We start from the raw sequence: 21,566 nt of genomic DNA on the forward strand, positions 1-21,566 counted from the left end.
TGGTAAAAATTTTTTTTTTTCATGAAAGCTATCCTAGAGATTGAAGAGAAGCTCTTAACCCAGGTGACTTGGGACTCAGTGAAAAAACTACGTGTTTATCTATTTTAAATCCTTCATAATTTTACAGTCCATGACTATATATTTTATCTTTCCCCGAGGATGAGTTTCAGTCTTTTTACTTTATATTTTCATGCAGAAGCTGTCACCCATGGTAATTTTATTACCTTCCCTAGACCTTCCCTGGCTGCAGTTTTTTTTCCTTGAGGTGCAAATCATTACTGCACACAGTATAACAGGTGCAGTTAGTTAACCAGTATTGTAGCCCACCAAAAGCAAATTTAGTTTGGGTTCTGTAATTTTGCTTTTGACTCTTTCATTTACAGGTTATTTCTGACAGTCTTTTATAAAATTGTTAAGAAGAACCAAAGTTGAAGGGTGGGACTGGGGGAAAGCTGGCATTTCACAGTCACATCATTTTTGTGTTAAATGGAATTGGATTTGGGTTTTTTTGTTTGCGTGTACTATTTAATACAACTAAAACCTGACTGAATTTTGTTTAAAGAGAAAACTGTGAGGTGCCTTAGCCTCGTGTGGATTATTTTAATCACTTCAGTTATGTTGAGAATGGATTCCATTTATGTTAACTGGTCAGAGCAATCCTGAGAACAGAATTTTTGCATTATTGAGCTACTGAATTCTTAAGCTTTTTTTTTTTTTTTTAATCTGGCTGGTACAGGGATCTTGAACCCTGGACCTTGGTGTTATCAGCATCACGCTCTAACCAGCTGAGCTAACCAGCCAGCCCTATTTAAGCTTTGCTAAAGTTGCTAAATTCCAAGGAGTTTTGAGAGTTGATACATCAGGCAGTGATTATTTAAAACATAGGGTGGGAGGTCAGCTGCTTACCCAATACCTTTCGCACAATTAACTGCCAGGAGAACGTTTTGGAGAACACCAAAGCAGAAGTGTTTCGACACCGGAAATGAACATTTTATTCAGTATCTGTCATGAACACAGCTCTGAGCTACACAGTATCATTTACATATCTTAAAGAAACACTCAGGGAATAGTGACAGGCTTTGTATACATATCTTGGGCATCTTTCTGCAAATCACACCCCCCTTACGATGCCCTTTTTAAAATGCAGCTACCTATAGGAGAGGTCAAATCATATTGGGCAGTGGGAGATTTAGTAAAGTTTAGTTGGCAGCTAGATGGGTACAAGAATTTAACATCAGATAAGTTCCTGGGAATAAGGGCTGGGGTACTCCTAGAGTAGGTAGGAGTATCAGCAAAGAGGAGAGAGAGGTAACCAAAAACATTGTTTTCTGACATTTGTTCTGGTGGCCTTGTACAGGTTACCCCAAATTGGCTTTCCACAAAGGACATATGAAACAATGACGGAAGAGGGAAACATGTTGACCTCTAATATGTGTGGGAGGCAAGGTTTTTGATAGTTCATATATGCACAGAACCAGAAACAAGTGGGTGCTGGTGTTATATTTTGAATGGCTATGTTCTGCCTCTAAGAATTCAAGACTATTGTACATATATGCACAAAGTACCTTTCTGTTTGCAAGGCCACCATTTATAAGTGTAAATGACGCAAAAGGCCCTTATGTAGTTAAATCTCACTTTCTGCTTTGACCTTTTTATACCTCTTTTGTATTTAATATTTAGATTGTCAGAATGGTGAAGAATTTAAAAGGAAGCCCAATAACACTGTCGATAGGTGATGGTGCCAATGATGTTAGTATGATCCTGGAATCCCATGTGGGAATAGGTAAGAAACATCTAATGAGATGGCAGCTATAAGATATCCATGTTGCTTTTAGGTAGAGTGGTCTTATATTATAGATTGTTTTGGTTGCTTATCTTGAATTTGAATTTGGGAATGATAATTTTTAATCTAATGAAGGTCCTCAAGTGATCGTGGAAAATGTCTATCCCAAGGCCCTATTCCTGGTGGGAATGTAGCAATACAGAGTTAGCGGATATTTTTATATTAGCCAAGTAAAGTGAATCTGGCAGCACAATTGATTGTGTAGCTCTCCCTTAGACAGCATGCATGAAATTTTATTGATTTTCCTCCCCTGGCCAAACTGCCTGCTATGTTGCTGTAGTTTGTCTTTTCAGATTCTTAACTGTTTGGAGCTAAGAAGTGATCATTAGTTAGCCGGTTTTTCACATGGCAGTATTTATGGGTAGCTTGGGGTATAGTAATGAATTTATATGTTGACATGCAACAACAGCTTTTCTACTACCTGTGCCATTTTTTCACCTGTCAGGCTGCTGTTAGGCAACAAACCTAACACCCCAGCAAGGTTTTTTTTGGTAGGGAGTTAGGAACAGATATAGAATTAGTATCTCGGGAATTGTACAATAGTTTAGATTCCTGAATTATTCTTTCCATTCGGAAGTAGCCCTATTTCATGTGGAACTCTTAAGTTCAACTCATTGGTTATCCAATGTGAAAATGGCCTAAAGCTGCATGAGCTCATGGAATCCTTGGGCTGCTAGTCAGTGTTTCCTTCAGTAAAAGGACTTCATCATCTTTTCATTGAGCTCCTAGACCACAAACCCCAGGTCTCTGAGTTGCCTTAATATAGCACCTAGTTTAGTGTCATACACAATTAAGTATTTCTTGAGTGCCTTAAAACTAATTTTCAGGTCAAATTTTTTTATCCAGATAATTTTGCCTTGTAATGATTGAAATTCTGATTTTATTTAATTGTTTTATATTGTTAGAAATAGGTAGTTACCAATTAAACTTAGTTTTACTTTTATTTGGTAAGTCTCAATGTCACTGTTAAAGAAAGTCCTTTTTGGTTAAAAAAAAAAAAAAAAGCAAAGCTAAACTACAATTGAACTATGTTTAAGCAATTTGAAAACATAGAAATAAATCAAGGGGTTGCTTATTCTATAAAATACTCACCCTTTAGAGATATTCTCTTTTTAGGTATTAAAGGCAAAGAAGGTCGCCAAGCAGCTAGGAATAGCGATTATTCTGTTCCAAAGTTTAAACATTTAAAGAAACTGTTGTTGGCTCACGGACATCTATATTACGTGAGAATAGCACACCTTGTACAGTATTTCTTCTATAAGGTATGTGATAAGATATTTGTAATTTAAATTGTTTAATCCAGCATTGGCTCAGCTTGGTCATGGTTTTTTCCTTTTTTCCATGATTCTTTTGCTGTCTTTTTACTGAAATTTTCAGTCAACAAAGCAGAGGTGGTCTGTTTAATGAATCAGAAGCCAGAAATTCCTCTTGGTGCCAGAAATTTGAGATGAGTCTAAGTCAACTTTATTGAAGTATAAATTAAATGCAATAACCGATATCCATTAAAAATGTACAGTTTCATGAATTATGACAAATGTATACATCCATGTAATCACCACTCCAATCAAAAAAAAAAAAAAAAAACATTTCCATCACCACAGAAAATTCTCACGTGTTCTTTCCCAGTCATTGTCCTCTACTCCTCCCCCAGACAACAACTAATCTGATTTCTATTACTGTACCATACATAGTGATATATATGATGTAGAATATATAGATATAAGTGTAATATATGTAATATACACATTAGTTTTGCCTGTTCCAGAACTTCATATAGATAGAATCATATATACTGTTTTGTGTATGGCCTATTTCACTTAGTATAATGTTTTTGATCTTCATACATGTATGAATAGTTGGTTCCCTTTCTATGCTGAACAGTGTTTCAAACTACTTTTTTTAGTAGCAGAATCCTCTGTTCAAATGAAATTGCACAGATAAAAGCAGGATTGCATTAACTGAAAGAAAGGTGATGGGATCTGTCCTGCCCCAGAAGTTCCTCAGAGCACAATTTGGAATCCATGAATGTAGTTTAGGCCACTAATTTTATGCATGTTGAACTAGCATACATGAAGGTGAAATAATTGGTCTAAAGTTTATAGATAATTTTAAGCTGATATGGGCCAGAACTTGGATCTTCTCTCCTGTGTTTTTGTTTGATAGTGTTTTAAAAATTTTTTTGGCTTTTCATTTTGAAATAATTTCAGACTTTAAAGAAGTTGCAAAATCAGTGCAATAATTTTTGTATACTCTTTGCTCAGCTTTGTCAACTGTTAATACCTTAGATAATCCACAACATAATTATCAGGATCAGCACATTGATAGTCTTCATGGTCATAACAATTTTTAAGAGTACTGATTAGTTAGTTTTAGAATGTCTCTCTACTTCGGCTTATCTAATGTTTGTTTATTATTAGATTCCAGTTATGCATTTTTTGGCACAAACACCACAGAAGTATTATTGTAACCTTTTTAGTGCATCATATCAGGAGGCATATATTGTGGGTCTCAGTGATAATGTTAACTTTGATAACTTGATTCAAATGGTGTTTTGGGGGTCTCAAGACCCCTCATTTTTGCTTTGTATAATTTCATTTGAAAAGAGAATTCTGCTACTAAAACAGATATTTTATTCTGTGAGTTAAAATTCATTGCTATCACTATCTATTTTGATACTCAAATTGTCTTATTTTGGCCATTGGGAGCCCCTGTGACCCTCTAACATATCCCCATCATTTTTCAAAGACTTCTTTATTTTCTGTACCACATGGTGTTCTAGGCTCATCTTGTATATTTCCCGCGTCAGCCCTGGATTCAGACATTTCTCCAGGAAACACTGGTTTATTTTGTTTGCAAATAGTATTTAGAAATCAAAATCTGGATGCAAGTTGTGCTCATTGCTGCTGAGCTGAAGTTGGTTCTAAGCCTTCTCAGTGGACAGAGCTAGGAAATATATATGGATATACACCAAAAATCTATTTATATCTGTGTATAAATATGTGTGTAACACATACATATGTTGGACCAGAATCAAAGGTATCACTATGAATTCAGTATGTGAACTCTGTTTGTACTGATACCTTTGATTCCAGTCCAACACCGAAGAGTTTATTCTAGCTTTAACCTTTTCCTTTTTGGGCGGGGGGGGTGGGGGGGTGTGGGTTGGCTGGTACAGCGATCCAAACCCTTGACTTTGGTGTTATAACACCATGTTCTAACCAAGTGAGCTTACCAGCCAGCTCTTCTTTATTTGTAACTCCTTTTGTCCAGTGGTGAGAAACCTGGTTCTCATTATGCAGAGTATGTGTACTTATTTGCTCAATCCTAGAAGATATTTAAAGTAGTTTCAGAGTTGCTAACTCATACTCCTGTGAGAAACAAACTAACTTAAGTATGGTATTTGTGTTCAGTTCTTTTCTTTTAATTGACAAAAATTGTATATATTTATGGTATACAACATTATGTTTTGATATATGTATACATTGTGGAATGGCTAAATCAAACTAATGTGTGTATTACCTCACATATTTGGCCATTTTTTGTGTGGTAAGAGCACTTAAAATCTACTCTCAACAGTTTTCAAGCATATAATATATTGGGGGTTTTTTTGTGGTTTTTTTTTTTTTCCTTTCCTTTTTGTCTTTTTTTTTACTGACCGGTAACGGGATCGCAACCCTCGGTGTCGCGCCCGCACCGGGGACCGGCAACGGGATCGCAACCCTCGGTGTTGCGCCCGCACCGCGCTCAGCCAGTGAGCGGGAACCAGTCTCCACATGGGATCCGAATCCTCGGTGGGAGTGCCACCACACTCCCAAGCGGCGCACTCTCCAGTGCGCCACTGGGCCGGCCCTAATATATTGTTTTTAACTATAGTCACCGAGATGTACAATAGACCTCTTGAACTTATTCCTCCTATCTAATTAAAATTTTGTACACTTTGACCAATATCTCCCCAATCCACCCTCTCTGGTAACCACCGTTCTACTCTCTGTTTCTATGAGTGTGACTCTTGTGACTCTTTCAGATTCTATATGCAAGTGAGGTCATGTGACATTTGTCTTTCTGTGCCTGGCTCGTTTTATTTAACATAATGTCTTCCAGGTTCATCCATGTTGTCACAATGTTGTATGCAGTTCTTTTTTTTTATCTTTAGCTTTAGAGTTTATAGTCAAAATACTGTCTTCTCAAGTTGTTTTTTTTTTCTTTTCCACCACTCCAGTGTGGTTGGATTATTTATTGTAATATAGTTATGTTTTTATTTGCATTTTATTTGGGTCCTCCCCCTCTAATTCTGATTTGTTTTTCGAGTGTGTGAAACATTGGCATGGTTCTAAAAGACCTGTACCAAAATGAAGTTTTCTGAGGATGCTACTTAGTGAGCTAATGCTCTAAGCAAGATGGGAATTATGCAAAGGTGACTTTTCTCAAATCCCTCTTTTAAATTTATACATAGTTTCTTTTCTAAAATGAAATTCTTGCAGTCATCTGTCATTTTCTGTAAACATACCAACCTAGAAAACCAGTGGCAACATTGTTATGTGATTATGATTATTTTCTGTCTGTACATATTAATGTATGTATATGTTATTTTTATACACTACAGTACAGGGTTTTTTTAATTTTTGTGAGATAATTCACATAAAATTTACCATTTGAAAGTGTACAATTCAGTGAATTTGAGCATATTCACTGTGATGGCCAACCATCACCACTATCTAATTCCAAAACATTTCCATCACTCCAAAAAGAAACTCAGTACCTATTGGTACAATACATATTGTTTTATACTTTGCCTTTTTCACTTAATAATATATGGTGAGCATTTTTCTCACCCAGTTTAATATTCTTCTAAAATACAGTAATTGTGTAATATTTCAAGCCCCTATTATTGAATACCAAGATTATTTCTTCAGTACCTTGGTTTTTTTATACCACCAAGCACTAGAGTACATGTTAGACTGAGTTTGGATACCCATTTTTGTCTACCAGGGAATACAGTTTACCAAATTTCTTATTTAGATTCTAGTTTATAGGTATAGTATCAAGTATGCGTGCCAGTTTTAAATGATTTAAACAGTTATGATATTTGAATTTCATACCCTATATTTCACAGGAGGGAAAGCTCAGCGACTTCTTTTGTAGGTCAGTTGTCTGTGATCAAACCAGTTCTTATTAACTTTATATTTTGTAAAAAAAAAAAAAAAAGTACACACATACACACAACTGAGAACCCACAGTTCACAGATTTGCAAAGATCCTGCCAGCCAGTATCAACTGGAACTGGTAGCCAGTCTAAGCACTGATGATGAGTAGGAGGGAGATTATGGTGATCATGATGATTAACCCAGTATATAGGAGGTACTTTGCTGGTTGACAGAAGCACTTTATTTTTTTTATTTAATCCTCATAATCCTTCTAGGAGGCAAGTAGTATTATCTCCATTTAAAATAATGTAAAAAGTAGAGCTCAGAGATTGATGTAATTTGCCTTTGGCTCCCCAGCTAGGAGGTGACAGAGCTACACTGAATGATTATTCTCTCTTAACCTTTCTCTAGTAGGAGATTCCATGAAGATTTGCCATACAGATCTGCCTAGCAATCTGACTCTATTTCAGAGGCTTGGTTTGCCTCTCTAGGAATTTGGCCTGCAATTCAAGCAACTGCCACCAGATGGAAAGGATGCTTTGTTAAGGAGAACAAAACAAGCATTAAAATGGCAAATGTTGACCAGTGGTCAGAAATTGACATGTCTTCTCTTTTCAACATAGAAGATTATTTATGAAGATGATGCCCTCTATCTTCATTAGTATCTCTATCAAAATTATCATTTTTGTTGCTGACTTAGCAGTATTCCTTTTTTATTGCTATCTTTTGTCCCAAGAGGATTTCTAATATTTTCAGTCCTCTTTGGCTGAGCTAAGAAGTCTTTCCTTCCTCTTTTCGTGTCATTGCATCTTCAAAGTGTTATTGCTGCACTCCTGAATTACTTCATTGACAGGTCTTCCTGCCTTCTGTTTCTGCATTCAATCCTCCTTGCATAATTCATCCAGGTTAATGTTTAGAAAACACCACTTTTCAACTTGTTCTTTAGAAACTTTTCTCTCCATTGTCTAAGGATTAGTCTGGCTTTTAAGTCACCCTACAGTCTGACCCGGTCTTGCCATATACATTTTAAAATACATACTTCTTTACCTTGGTTCCTGCTTTTAACATATCCTATTTATCTTTAAGATCTAGTTCAAGTTCTAACTTCTTTGTTCAATCTAGTCAATAAATATGTTTTGAATGTGTTACCCCATGTGCCAAGCACTGTTTTAGGCACTGAGTATTCACCATGGCACAAGACAGGTAATGTCCCTATTTTCATGGAACTTACATTCTAGTGGGGGAGGTGGACTCCCCCCTTCTTATTAGTACCCTCATTATCCTCACTTAGTTCTGCCTACTCCAACCTCAGAACACTTATTTTTTCAAAATCTGCTGGTGATATTTTGCATCGTACCAGAACTGATATTTACAAATGAGTGTTGCTCTTCCAGGTGATGACCTTGGGAGCTCTGACATTCATTCTCATGCTGCCGGGGTAATTCAAAACATGTAGAGCACGTTTCTTTAGGAATGTCCTCCAGAGCCTGTAGTATAGTCATCTAAATATACTCAGCCAAGGCAGATGTTCATCCGTGGAGGATGCATTTGATTTTTAAAAGCAGTCTCAAGATTCCCAGAGTTGAGTCTGGTGAATTAGCTAAGTGAGAATGTGTGACAGAAGGAAGGAGACTGGTTTTCTGACATGGCTAAAAAATGGGCTTTTGAAGATGCTTCCCAAAGAGAATTCCAGAGACATCACGAACAGTGGCAGCAGCTCTTGAATAAACTCACAGCCTACCTCGAAGGACAGTACTCATTTGAAAATACTAGTTCTGGTAGTTTGCCTTGAAGCCATTAATTTCAGTGTTTTATAGTCACCTTTACTGCCTTATGAATTCCCAGCTTGTATTTTGTTATCTGCTTGTTTTTAGTATTCCCACAATTAAACAATAAGACCCTTAAAAGAAAGAAAAGTTGGTTTTTTTGGTATCACTCACAGTGCCATCTTTGCATATAGCTTGTGCTCAATAATGATATGTTGATTGTTGATGAGGCAGTAATAAAGGCATTAATCTATAATAATTTCCTTATGTTTATTGTCAACATAATCTATAATAATTTCCTTTTTGTTTTTTGTTTTGGCGGCTGGCCAGTAAGGGGATCCAAACACTGTGCTCTAACCAACTGAGCTAACCAGCCAGCCTAATAATTTCCTATATATTGACATTAATTGACTTTAAAATATACACTTGCAGCATTATGTCAGTATACTTTATGATGATTTTGCAGACCTAATTGGTATTTAAGGTATAGTATCATTAGGTGTTCATATTGGATGAGCTCATTTTTTCCCTGCAAGAGGAATAGCAAGAGGTTCTCATAAAGTAAGTGAGGTCCTCTTCTGCCTTGGTAGGGCAAAAGTCTTAATATGAATTAATCCTTTGTTTTTGAGTTGTTTTCTTAATCTCTGGAGTAGAAATTTATTGCATTCTGACATTAGAAGGATTTAGGATTTACTGTAGACTATTCGGAGTATAGTTTTCCTATTTTAGTTTAGAAAGTTTATCAAGTGAAAATATTAACCCTTGTTTTAATTTTTTTTTCCAGAACTTTTGTTTCATTTTGCCACAGTTTTTGTTCCAGTTCTTCTGTGGATTCTCACAACAGGTTTGTTTCCCAAGTTATTCATTATAATGTAGTTTACATTTGCTGTTAATAAATTGCTTTTTATGTATTGATTATGGGAATTACAGAGGTTTGTCCAAAGTAAAAGGATTTCTTTTTTGGTTCAACAGTTGATCTTCTTGGACTGGTTTTTGACAATAACAAATGTTTGTCTTTGCTTTACTAATTTTTTTCTTACTTTCTTTTTGAAAGGCTTTTGGTACATCCTGTTGTAATTGGATAACATTGAAATGAGTATTTTGGTTTTTCTTTCTTTATATCAGTGTATGAAATGTGTTCCAATAATCCTAAAATATTCTAGTTTAATATTTATTTCATCAAATAAAATCTCATACCATTGCAGTTTCTCAGGTTGGTTTTATAGAAACACATTGATCATTAAGCTAACCCAGAAGCTGTGATTCCTAGGTAAAGCCTTGGATTACGTAAAGCAACTCTAAATGTTTTGCCTTCTATTGTTTTCTGAACATTTACATAAAGAATATGCTATATATTAACTTCATACATAAGTGGTGGGATGGGCAGGCATGTTTGTTTAAAAACTGAAATGGATTTTACGTTGCTTCTAGTGGAAATATAGCTAAATATAGGAGCCCAGTGACTCAGAATTTTGGTAGTTAATCTATGAGCAGTTCAGTGATTTTGCCAAGCTGAGCTACCACATTGCCACTGAGTTTCTAAATTTCAAAGGCAAGCTTTATTATTCTTGGTTCCTCATGGTAGGAAGTGATTTTTTTCTAATTCCTTGGCAGTGTTATCAGGAGAATGCATTCTTCTCAATGGGAAATGACTGCTCTCTTTCTCTTGAACTTGCCTCTTTGCCATTTGGTATTCTGTCTATCAGTGCCATGTCATTAGCCCGGTAGTGCCAGTTAAGCAGATCACGTTATAAATTAATCATCTTCCAGTTGTAGGAAGTACCATCAGCCTTCTTGTATTAAAACTGATAGTATAAGTTATGGAGATTTTGTAAATTCTGATCAATCTGCTTTTCTTGAACACTCAAATTACTGTTGATCAAAGTGTTGCTAATTCCTCACTTCCTTGAATGAATGCAAATATTAAAAAATATTTCTTTTTTTTTTTTTTTACTTAACTAGTTTTGTAGTAAAGTGCCGAAGGGAAATTGGCTTGATCTGTTGAAACATTGTTTTTATTTTGAAAGGAATCTGTTGCTTTGTTATCCTTTTAAAACATTTTACCAAGCACAAGTTGTATGAAGCAAGAAAGGGCTTATTTCTTATAAAGCCAGCTGAGATTCAGACCCTGGACTGTCCTTGCTCTGCTTAGGTTTCCTTAGGAGCTGGTGTTTGGTTTCCTCAGTTGCTCAACTGGTAGGTTCATTCATTTGACAAGTGTTTTTTGAGTGCCTACCTTGTGTCAGGTTAAGTGCTGAGGATATAGCAGTGATCAAAACAAACTGTTACCCTCTTGGAACTTGCGGTATAGTAGATAGGGGAAGAGACAGACAACCATCAAATATATTATGTTGGATACTGATGTGCTCTTATGGAAAATAAACAGATAAAAAGCATAATAAAGGGGTAGAATGTCACTGGGGGCTGCTGTTTTTAGAGGTGATCTAAAAAGGTTTCTCTGATTAGGCCACATTTGGGCAGAGACCTAAAGGAGTTGAGGGAAGGAAGGAGCTTTGTAGACATCTTAGAGGAAAAGTATAGCTTGGAAAAAGGTCTCTCTGAGGAGGTGACATGGTGTGTGAAATCTTTAGTTTGACTTTGGCCTTGTGCTAGTGCTGAACATAGCAACCTTTATTGCAAATATCTGTAGTGTACATATGGCTAGTCAGCCTTTTTCAGTCCGGAACCACGTTAGGTAGGTTCTTTGGAGTTTGGAAAGTAGGCTGTAAAGAATGTAGAAATACAACCCAGGATTCAGATTCTTTAAGCATAAAGCAACTCTTTCTTTAGCAAAGCTAGGGTAGTACTTGTCTTTTTTTTTCTCCATGAAAAGAAAACATTTGTAACAGGTTTAACAATATGTAATGTTATCAACTAAACCTGTTGTTTGTTTAAGGGATATTCTGTCCTCTCTGTTTATGCATCTAAGAATTACAGTCACCTCTCATGTAATCTTAAAGTACCATAGTGAAACAAAGGTAGATTGATGCTTCTTTTGTTTGAATACAATTCAAGACTAAATTACACACCAGTCAATGTGAGGTTCTTTTTTCTTTTTTTAAAATTTACTTGTTAATGAAAATGGGTAGTTTCCAAAGAAAACGTAGTGTTGTGTCCCATGGACTTGAGAATTAAAAGGAATGCAACACCTTTTTTTCTTTTCATACTTTTTAATTCAGTGGAATATTTTTGCTGAGTTTAAATCTTTGTTTATGGAAAGTATGTGGGAAGTACCTCCATGTTCTACATAGAACCATCCTTTTAGCTTCATTGAGAATGTTGCACACATTATCTCTTTCTTCATCTCTACTGCAGGCCAGACTTGTGCCTCCCTCCTCTGGGTTCCCCCACTTCCTTGTGCATCCCCCTTCCCAACTAGAATTTGAGCTCCTTGGTGGACAGGGGATGAATCATCTCAGTCCCCAGTACTTGGCACTTAGTGGGTACTTAATAAATGTTCTGAAGTCAACTAAGGAATGAACTAATGCTCCATTCAAGTTCCCAACCTTTTTGTGTTGATCTCCATTATGATATTAGTTGTCTTTAGGAGCTGTTGATCGAAAATACATAATTGTGTTAATTTGTGTCACACTTAAATATATTTTATTAATCAAGGAACATTTATATTTGTGGAAAATACATATGAGTATGAGGCATTACTATTCAGGCCACAAAAAATGGGTGTATGACAATATTTAGCAGTGTGTAGATAAATAGTAAACCCAATAAGTACTTTCATCAGAATGAGCTTCATAGAATACCTTAAATATTTTCAATAAAGGAAGATTTATAGTTATCAGATGTTTTTAATAAATGTTTTGTAGCTTCCAATCTGTACTCATTCATTCATTCAGTATTTACTGAGTTTTTTTATGCCAAGTTCTGCTCTAGGAGCTCAAGATTGTCAAAGACCACCAGGAACACACTTGTAGTTGATCAAATAGGTTTATTTACTTAGTGCTGGGAGGGAGAACACGCACCATGGGGAACTCTGGGGCTCTCAGGAAGAGGGAGTTAGAAAAGACTTACTATGGGATTTGGACTTGGACAATATTAACCGAGAAAACTGTGACATAGGCTGCTACTGCCTATATTTAGTTTCTCTAAGGATTCCTGACTTATACTTATTTGGTCTTTGTTGAAATAGCTACTGAATAGCTGAATTTTTAGCTACTGAAAAATCTTTTGAAAAGTTATTAGTTAATGTCTATTAGAAATACAACTTATAGCATGTAAACATTCTGAATAAGATCCTATCAAAGGAAAGGAATATTAATGTGACACATCACAAAATGTCAGTTTTTTTAATAGTTATCAGGTAGAGTGACCTTATTTACAATGTTTCTTTTGCTATCACAAAGAGTATGAAGGGAAACTGTCTTATTTTAGCTAGTGATTTTTCCAAATACATAATATCATCTTGTAGATGATTATTACAGTACAGTTCTTTATTCCCTCTGTTGTTTGTCATTTCAGCCATTGTATGATGCCGCTTACCTTACAATGTACAATATCTGCTTCACATCCCTGCCAATCCTGGCCTACAGTCTACTGGAACAGCACATCAACATTGACACTCTGACCTCAGATCCCCGATTGTATATGTAAGTTGAACATATAGTTAAAACCCCATTAGACTTTCAAAGTTGTGGGTTTTATTTCATCTGCATGTGGGAAGGACACAGAACTGCCTACCTGTTTGATTACCTGTTTCTGTTTGGAACTTTAGCTACTAAAGCCAGACCATTCACCAGAAAAGGCTATGTTTTCTAGATGTGGGTCCTGTACTTGAATGTGTGTGACGTGTTTAGTTCAGAATCACTAATTCCTAAAACTTGAACCTACGTTATTATAGTCTTCCAGCATCTTACAGGAAGATAATATTTTAACTACAAAAAGAAAAACAAACACAAAGATCTTTGGTAGTTTCGAATATTGATTCCTGCCTGTACTGATTGAACTGATGAGATTGTTACCCTTTCTCTTATAAACTGCACCTGAGGCATTAGCCACCCCTCTTTGTTAGCCCTATTCTAAAACTATTTTTGTTGAAGAAAATAATTAACCTGTTAAGCCACTGTATTCATTTTGTGTCACTTGGAAATGGATCCCTTTCTTTATGGATGGGGGACTTGGCACTAGCTCCAGTTGTTTAACTTATGATTTAATTGTGTTTTTAGAAGTTAAGCCTACAGCTAAGATAAAGATATTAATTTACAGCAGATTATAAACATTGCTAAACAGTGGATAGCAAGTGCAGTAGAGAAGCTCAGGTGATCTATTTGTATGAAACAAAGATTCAAAAATTTAAGAGATTCCTTTAACCAGCATGACTCATAAAATTTACATTTAGTAATTATTAGAATTTTACAGATTTATAAAGTATATAATCATTTTAAAGTATTTATTAAGGGAAATTTCAAACATATGCAAAAGTAGAAAGAATATTATTTATATAATGAACTTCTGTGTCTTCACTTATCTTCAGCAAATATCAATTTATTGACAATCTTGTTCCATTAATAAACCTGTCTGCTCTATCATCAACTTACTTTGAAGTAAATCTCAAACATATAAAACAGTTATTTCAGTTTGTGTCTCTTAAGGATAAGGACTTAAAAAAATAACTGTACTCTATCACTTAACAAGTCCTTAATATCAGACATCCACTCACATTTCAACTGATTTTTTTTTCTTATGGCTGTTTGTTTGCATCAGGATCCAAATAAGGTCCATACATTGCAATTGGTTAATGTGCTTCTTGAGTCTCTTTAAATCTGTAGGTTAACTTTGCAATCTGTTTGTTGACAAAACCAGATCATTTATGTTGTAAAGTTGTAAAGTTTTCCCTAGTCTAGTTTGCTAATTGCATCCTCATGACATTGTTTAGAATGTTTCACTGATTCCTGTATTTGTTATAAGGGGATAATTAGCTCTAGAGGGAAATTATAGAAACCTTGGTAGAAATCTCATAGAGCATCAGCTCCTATACCCTCTTTCTGAAAATGAGGAACCAGGGCCCAGAAATGACTTACCTAAGGACACAGGTTTAACCAGAGATAAAAACAAAGATAAGAATCTAGTCTTCCTGATGACCAGCCCTGCGCTCTTTCCAGCAGGTTGGTGGTTTTCTTTTTTTTTTTCCTTTTTGTCTTTTTTACTGACCGGAAACGGGATCGCAACCCTCGGTGTCGCACCCGCACCAGGGACCGGCAACGGTATCGCAACCCTCAGTGTTGCGCCCGCACCGCGCTCAGCCAGTGAGCGGGAACCGGCCTCCACACGGGATCCGAACCCTCGGCGGGAGCGCCGCCACACTCCCAAGTGGCGCACTCTCCAGTGCGCCACTGGGCCGGCCCAGGTTGGTGGTTTTCAAACACTGAACAGCAGTTGTCTTCAGACAACCACTAAAGTAAAGCCCCGTGGTGCAGCTGCTCTGGTTGAAATGGGGTTGAGGAGCAGTGAGTAGAGATTCCTTCCATTCAGTCCCACCAAGAGCTCAGGCTAACCTCGTGGGCTCAAATCCTGCCTTTGCCACTTGCTCACTGTTTGACCTTGTGCAGGTTACTTGACGGAGATGATCCTCAATTTCATCTTCAGTATAGACAATAATAGCACCTAATGACAATGGTTTTGTGAGTATTGAGTCACTCCATTTAAAAGTTCTTTAAAAAACTGCCTGACACATAGTAAGTTTTTAATAGATGGTAGCTATTAATCTTATTATTCTCATGCCCTCCTCCATATACCTTCAGAGATGTGCTGAACAGTTTTATAAATTAAGAATGTTGAAAATCTGAAAAAAGCTGTTGAGTACCAAATATTGTAAGGGTTTCCATCAAGTTTTAGTTACTGCACTGCAGGTGCAGGTCATGAATTATTAACAATTTTATGTAGAGGGTATACTTGCCACATCTAGTGCAAAAGTAAAGGCCAGGGCATGGCTATTGTCCAGCCTGATGTGCAGCTTTCCTTCTTAATCTTGTACTCTTAAAGTAGTGATTGCTTACTCTGATCAGACACTGCTCTCAGACTGTTACTGGATTGTAGATTGCTCTGTGAGTCTGACTGTTCTTTGTAAACATGAAGCCCTCGTCTTCATGCGTAGTGGCTCTCTCTGCAGTGTGCCACTTAACATTAGCAGTGGCATTGTGTAGCATATTATAGATTTCACCTTCGGGGATTTAGTGACTTGGGCATTTCCAAATGCTTTGATGTGAAACAAGATGTAATTGGATATTTTCATATTTTTAAGAGAAATTTAAAAAGTAAACTGTAGTTCTATAGAGAAAACAGGTACAGTTTGTTTCTTTGACAGCTTTAAAAGGTGAAAGGAAGAGTTCTGGTATAGTGCTGCCTGCCATCATATGTAGGTGCTCAGGCCTGTGCTGCTGGTCAGCCCCAGATCTTCATTCACTCTCATGCTCTCCTTCATGGTGTTTGTCCTATTCTGGGTTTCCAAGGGCTTCTTTACTCATCCGAGTGCAGCTAGAAAGCCTGACCTATAATCCAACAAACATACCATGGTACCGTTGCCCTTCTTCCCACTGTATATAATGTAACTCCCACAGGTGATCTGTAAAAACAGGAACCACTTTTGCTTTTACCCTCTCTGCCTCAGCCCAAATCAATGGCAAAAGCCACATTGGTTGGCAGTTGATGGGCATTCCCTGCAAGGATCTTTAGGGAGATGCCTTCACTGTGGCTCTCAGTTGCTTTGAAAACATGACTTAGTGGCTGAGGGGAGAACTTGTTTCTGGGAGGCAACTACCTCCTTCTGCCATTTTTCTATGATAAACATCATGTCCTGAATTTCAGATTCCTGCATACACCTGGAAATCCTAGGTAAAAGTTGCATAATTGCCATGTTCTCAGGAAACCCCACAGTACTCAATAAGAGCTGAACAAGAATGGATTAAATTTACATTACAAAGGTGTTTCTTATTCGATACAGCCCAGTGACATTCGGTAGTATTAGCAATAGGTGTGCTATTTGAGTGATAGACACTGCTTGATAAATGCTAAGAGCAATTTGAAATAGAAGCCAAAAGAAATACATGCATAAATCCATCTTCTTTTTTGCACTTCTGCTCCATTAGAATTGGTAGCTTTATTTAACATTTTGACTTATGGTAAGATTGTACTATTTTTGACAAATTTAAACTTTTAATCTGTCCACCTGCCATTTATCAAAGCATCATTGCACAATTTCAAACATGTTATTTGGACTCAATGGAAAAAATATAAAGGACACCCTAAGACCTAAAATAAATTTCTAGGAAGAATTTTTTTTTCCCCCTAGGAAGAAATCTTGATTAAAATTATTTTAACAGTTGTAATTGGAAAACTTCGTAGCTTGGTTGCAAGCATATTTCTCTTACTGAGTGAACTTTGGCATGCTACTGTACTAGTGGTTCCCAAACTGTACTGCACATTAAAATCACTTGGGGAGTTTAAAAATACGTTGATACCCAGGTTACACTTCATGCCAGTTATATCAGAATGAGGATGGGAGACAGGCATCAGTATTTTTAAAAGATCCTCAGGTGATCCCGATGTGCATCGAAGTTTGGGAACCATTATGCTACACCTTTCTGAGGTAAATAGGAGTGATAATAACACCTATCTCATGTAGTTTTTAAAGTGGATAAAATTAGTTAATGTATATAAAATGCTTAACCCAGTTTTTGGCATATAATGAGTACTCATTAAACGAGTGCTGCTACTGATGATGTTATTGTTGTCAGTGACCAGAATTATAGAAGCTTTTGACAGTTTAATCTAATGCCTCAGTCAGGAGTTGATTGCATGAAGGAATTTTCAGCTCAGCCTGGCCCTTTACCTAAAACCTATCAGTCCATAAGGGTAGCCCCCTTCATTACAACAGGGTCAGATCTCATGTCTATCTTTGGCATTTCTCTTTATCTGTAAGTGATCAATCTACAGAGGTTTATTAACCTGTTTCTCTCCCCGCCCCTCCGTTTCTCAATAGGAAAATTTCTGGAAATGCCATGCTACAGTTGGGCCCCTTCTTGTATTGGACATTTCTGGCTGCCTTTGAAGGGACAGTGTTCTTCTTTGGGACTTATTTTCTTTTCCAGACTACATCCCTAGAAGAAAATGGAAAGGTAAAAGGAACATGTCATTACATATTTTGGTATTGTAAGCATGGCTTATCTCTTTAACATAGGAACTGGATCTGTCATACACATGTGCTAGCTGTAATCATTTGGCAAGCTATTTTTCTTAAGATACAATATTTAGTTCTCACAACTTCTTTAGAGCAATAGAAATGTTGAAGTAAGAAATCACTTCCTATGTGCATGGCTAACTAGAGAGCTTATGTGCAAACCTTCTGGAAGGTTAACTTGGTTGTAATTTTTACTACATGAATGAGAGTTCTGGACCTTCAGACTTTAGACCCCTGCACTTTGATGTGAGAAGGACTTCATCTGAGAAAGACTTTGTCTCTTTTAAAGCAAAGTCTGGCCCTGCTCGGTTCTTATTCATAGTGGCCTTCTATGCTTGGAGTTAAAGTGGGGAGGAGGGGGATAGTTGCTGTATCTTTGGAGTGTTTGCCCAAAAGGTGAAAAGAGGGAATTCTCTTCTCTCCCTTTTCCTCTTCCAAATGGGAGCATGGTTTTCTCCAGAGAGGCTGCACTGGTCCTGCCAGTGCCTTCCCAGCAAGTTACTATATCAGTCAGCAGCTGCATTGGGATGATTTTGCCCTGGAGAGAATTACTGACAGGGAACAAGTGAGGCCTTCATCCTGCAGTCACACAATGGGAAACCCAACACAGTGCCTTGCATGCTGCTTTCACTGTGTGCTCCTTTGCCATTTCTGGGATTCCTCTTTATGGTCATTCATTCTTTATACTCATAATGTGAAGCAAAACGAAGGTTCAAAAAGAATTTACTGAGTACAATGACTATGTCTGGAACACAGACAATTAACACCTGTTATAGAAGTGACAGGCTCAGTGAATTTGAATGATTCTTTGAAATTAGGTACTACAGTCAAGACCTCTCTAATTTGGACTAACAGAAATCAGTTTAGTATGAATCCATGAAAATTACTAATTACAAAATAATTGTTGAGGAAATACAGATCTACTTTAGAGTAGACACATGTAGCATTTGCCGAGGAGAGTGTTCTGCTAAATCCTGTGTGTCCTTGGGAAAGTCACCTCAGCTCTCCAAGTCAACTTTGCCCATCAGTAAGAGTAGATTTGATTTTATGATTCCTTGGGTCCCTTCACCTTTATGACTTATTCCGTGACTTTCAGTTTTTATTTGGCACAAAAATTGTATATAGCTGCCTACTGCTTAAAAAGAATTTGCTCCAAAATGTGCTGATACTCTTCTGCAATCCTGTTGACATGAATCATTTGCTCAGCAGACTTTCCAGGTGGTGCATGAGGAGCATCAGCCCAGCCTCTGTCCAATTCCTTACCTGTTTTGAGTTATTGAAGTCCAAATTAATGAGGTTTTACTGTATATGTCACCATGCTTCTAAATGTTTGCTAAAATTACAGTAAGTGTGAGAACTGCTATCAGCAACTAAACGTAACACCCATGTATGATTTGAATGAATCCTTTTTTTGCTTCTGTTAACCTTAATTTTTTGTTTTTATTCTTTAAAAACCTTTTACATCTCATTTTCTGTTTTAATGTTATGCATTCAGATCTTGACAGCGTTTGGTAAGCATATGTGCCATTCATTGCCATCGTTTGGATTTATACGTGGTATCTCTTTTTTGATGTGCACATGCTGACAGCTCTAGTATTTACAGCCAAAAAATTTGATTCATTTAAAAAATGTGAGTCCATCTGTCTGCAAGTTATTGCTTATTTGAGAGCTTTAGTTTGATATTATAGGAAAATCCCATATCAACCTCTTTAGAAACATGAAACATTTAAAGACTTGGTTTGATGAACATTGCTGTTACTGGAATGGTTTTTTTTTTTTTTTTCCTACCTTTATCACACCAGTGAGTTCCCTTTTCAATGCTGCATGGAATAATGGAAATAAACCCACCAACCACAGGTGTGGTGTACCTGTCCATGAAATTTAGGGTCACAGGAAAATCCAGCTCTGTGGCCTGACCTTATTGACTAGCTATTTCCATAAACAATTCATAAAAGAAAATCTTTGGCATTTACATGCAGGATTAAACTTTTAAACTTGGCTTTTTTTTTTTTTTTTTTTTTTTTTTTAGCAGGTTTGTGTATTCATGGTACATGTAATTGTTAAATGTTTTTCAGGTATATGGAAACTGGACTTTTGGAACCATTGTTTTTACAGTCTTAGTATTCACTGTAACTCTGAAGGTTAGATTCTTATTTATTCAAATATCTAACACTATTTGTGTAATATTTTCTGGTCTTATCCTAATATATCACTTTTGTCTCCTAATTTTTATTTTTGTTATGGGTTGTCATTCAAGCCTTTGTCTAAAGGTTTACTAAAATGTGTAGGATACTAGGGATTTGGACATTCATATACTATTTGGGATCCAGGTGTTTTTCGATATACTCTCTATCATCTCTATTTTGTTTTACTTTAAAATAATTTAAACACTGTACTTACGTTGGAAATCTGTTCCTTTTTGCTGCTATTTTAAGGCATTGTAAGTGGTATATAAACAGGCTGTGTGAGTGTGTGTGTGTGTATGTTTCTATGTTAAGTACTTGAATCTTTTTAAAAATTATACATCTGTTTCAGAACCTAGGCTTAAAAGAAATTTGGGTACTTAAGACAGTTAAATAGATGTCTATGAGCCAAATATTGTATGCAAAAGAACTTGGTAGTAATGAAATTTTATAAAATGTATTCATCACTGAAATTTACCCTTATTAGTGATGAAATGCATGAAGATATACAGCACGTAAAACTTACAAGAAGGGTAATTTTGGCAAAATAATTGGCATTGACATGCAGCCATGTAATAATGATGTGAAGCCTCTCTGAATGTTACCTTTGAGGCCTATGAGTCGGCACTTTTTTATAGTTGAAAGCGTAATCAAAATCTTTTGACCATTTTAGTAATAAACACCTCACGTGGGATCCAAGAATGAGTACCTTTAAATGAATTCCAATATGTCCAATGGTCAGAACCAGAATTCAGAAGTATAATTGTCAAAGGACCTCTCTAATCATTTTTCTTCTAAATTTTTGTTCCTGGTTCATTTCTCATACCAAATAGAGCTAATATATGTTTGCATTATTCATCTACTATTTCAGTAATATTTTAGGACTTTAAAAGAACATGTTACAGTTCATCTCAGTTTAGCCACTTACTACCTGTGTGTCCTTGGGCAAATGAGTTCATTTTTCTCTGCCTCTGTCTCCTCTTCTATAAAATGGAGATAAAAGTAGCACCTATCTCTCTTAGGGTTTTTAAGAAGAGTCAATTAGTGAAATACATATAAAGCACTTAGAATGGTGTCTGGCACATAGAATGTGCTCATTACAACAAATACAAGTTGTTGTTATTTATTATGTTTCTCAGGATCATGATTTGAAATGGAAGCTGCCTCCCCACCTCCCCACCCCACCCCATCCCATCCTACCAGCCTTTTTCCTCCTGGCTTTGCATATGGCCCCAGGGCTTCCAGATGCCCTTCACAGTTAAAGTCAGCCTTACCACAGCGTGTTTCAAGGGTACCTCAAAAGACATCAACTCCTGCCTCTCTAGATGAGTATTAGTGTGACATTTTCCCTAGCAACCTGGAGGGTCAGCATTCAAGACTCAGCTGCACTTTTTTTTTTTTCTTCTGGCAGCTGGCCAGTACAGGGATCCAAACCAGTCA

General features: G+C 36.6%; 1 protein-coding gene and 1 non-coding gene across 2 annotated transcripts in view; one reads left to right on the forward strand and one right to left on the reverse strand.

Moving 5' to 3' along the window:
- The window catches only part of ATP11C (ATPase, class VI, type 11C), a 51,554-nt gene that overhangs the window by 13,859 nt on the left and 16,129 nt on the right, over nucleotides 1–21,566 (forward strand). The window contains exons 9-14 of the mRNA XM_008584377.1: nucleotides 1,681–1,783; nucleotides 2,960–3,105; nucleotides 9,538–9,597; nucleotides 13,230–13,357; nucleotides 17,746–17,881; nucleotides 20,019–20,084. Coding sequence (XP_008582599.1) covers nucleotides 1,681–1,783; nucleotides 2,960–3,105; nucleotides 9,538–9,597; nucleotides 13,230–13,357; nucleotides 17,746–17,881; nucleotides 20,019–20,084 — 639 coding nt within the window. The remainder of the gene's footprint in view (nucleotides 1–1,680; nucleotides 1,784–2,959; nucleotides 3,106–9,537; nucleotides 9,598–13,229; nucleotides 13,358–17,745; nucleotides 17,882–20,018; nucleotides 20,085–21,566) is intronic.
- TRNAI-GAU lies at nucleotides 725–800 on the reverse strand. Its single transcript has one exon. It is a non-coding gene; the product is annotated as a tRNA-Ile (tRNA).

This window comes from Galeopterus variegatus, unplaced genomic scaffold (genome assembly GCF_000696425.1).
Source record: "Galeopterus variegatus unplaced genomic scaffold, G_variegatus-3.0.2 Scaffold3252, whole genome shotgun sequence".
Classification (NCBI taxonomy): Eukaryota; Metazoa; Chordata; class Mammalia; order Dermoptera; family Cynocephalidae; genus Galeopterus; species Galeopterus variegatus.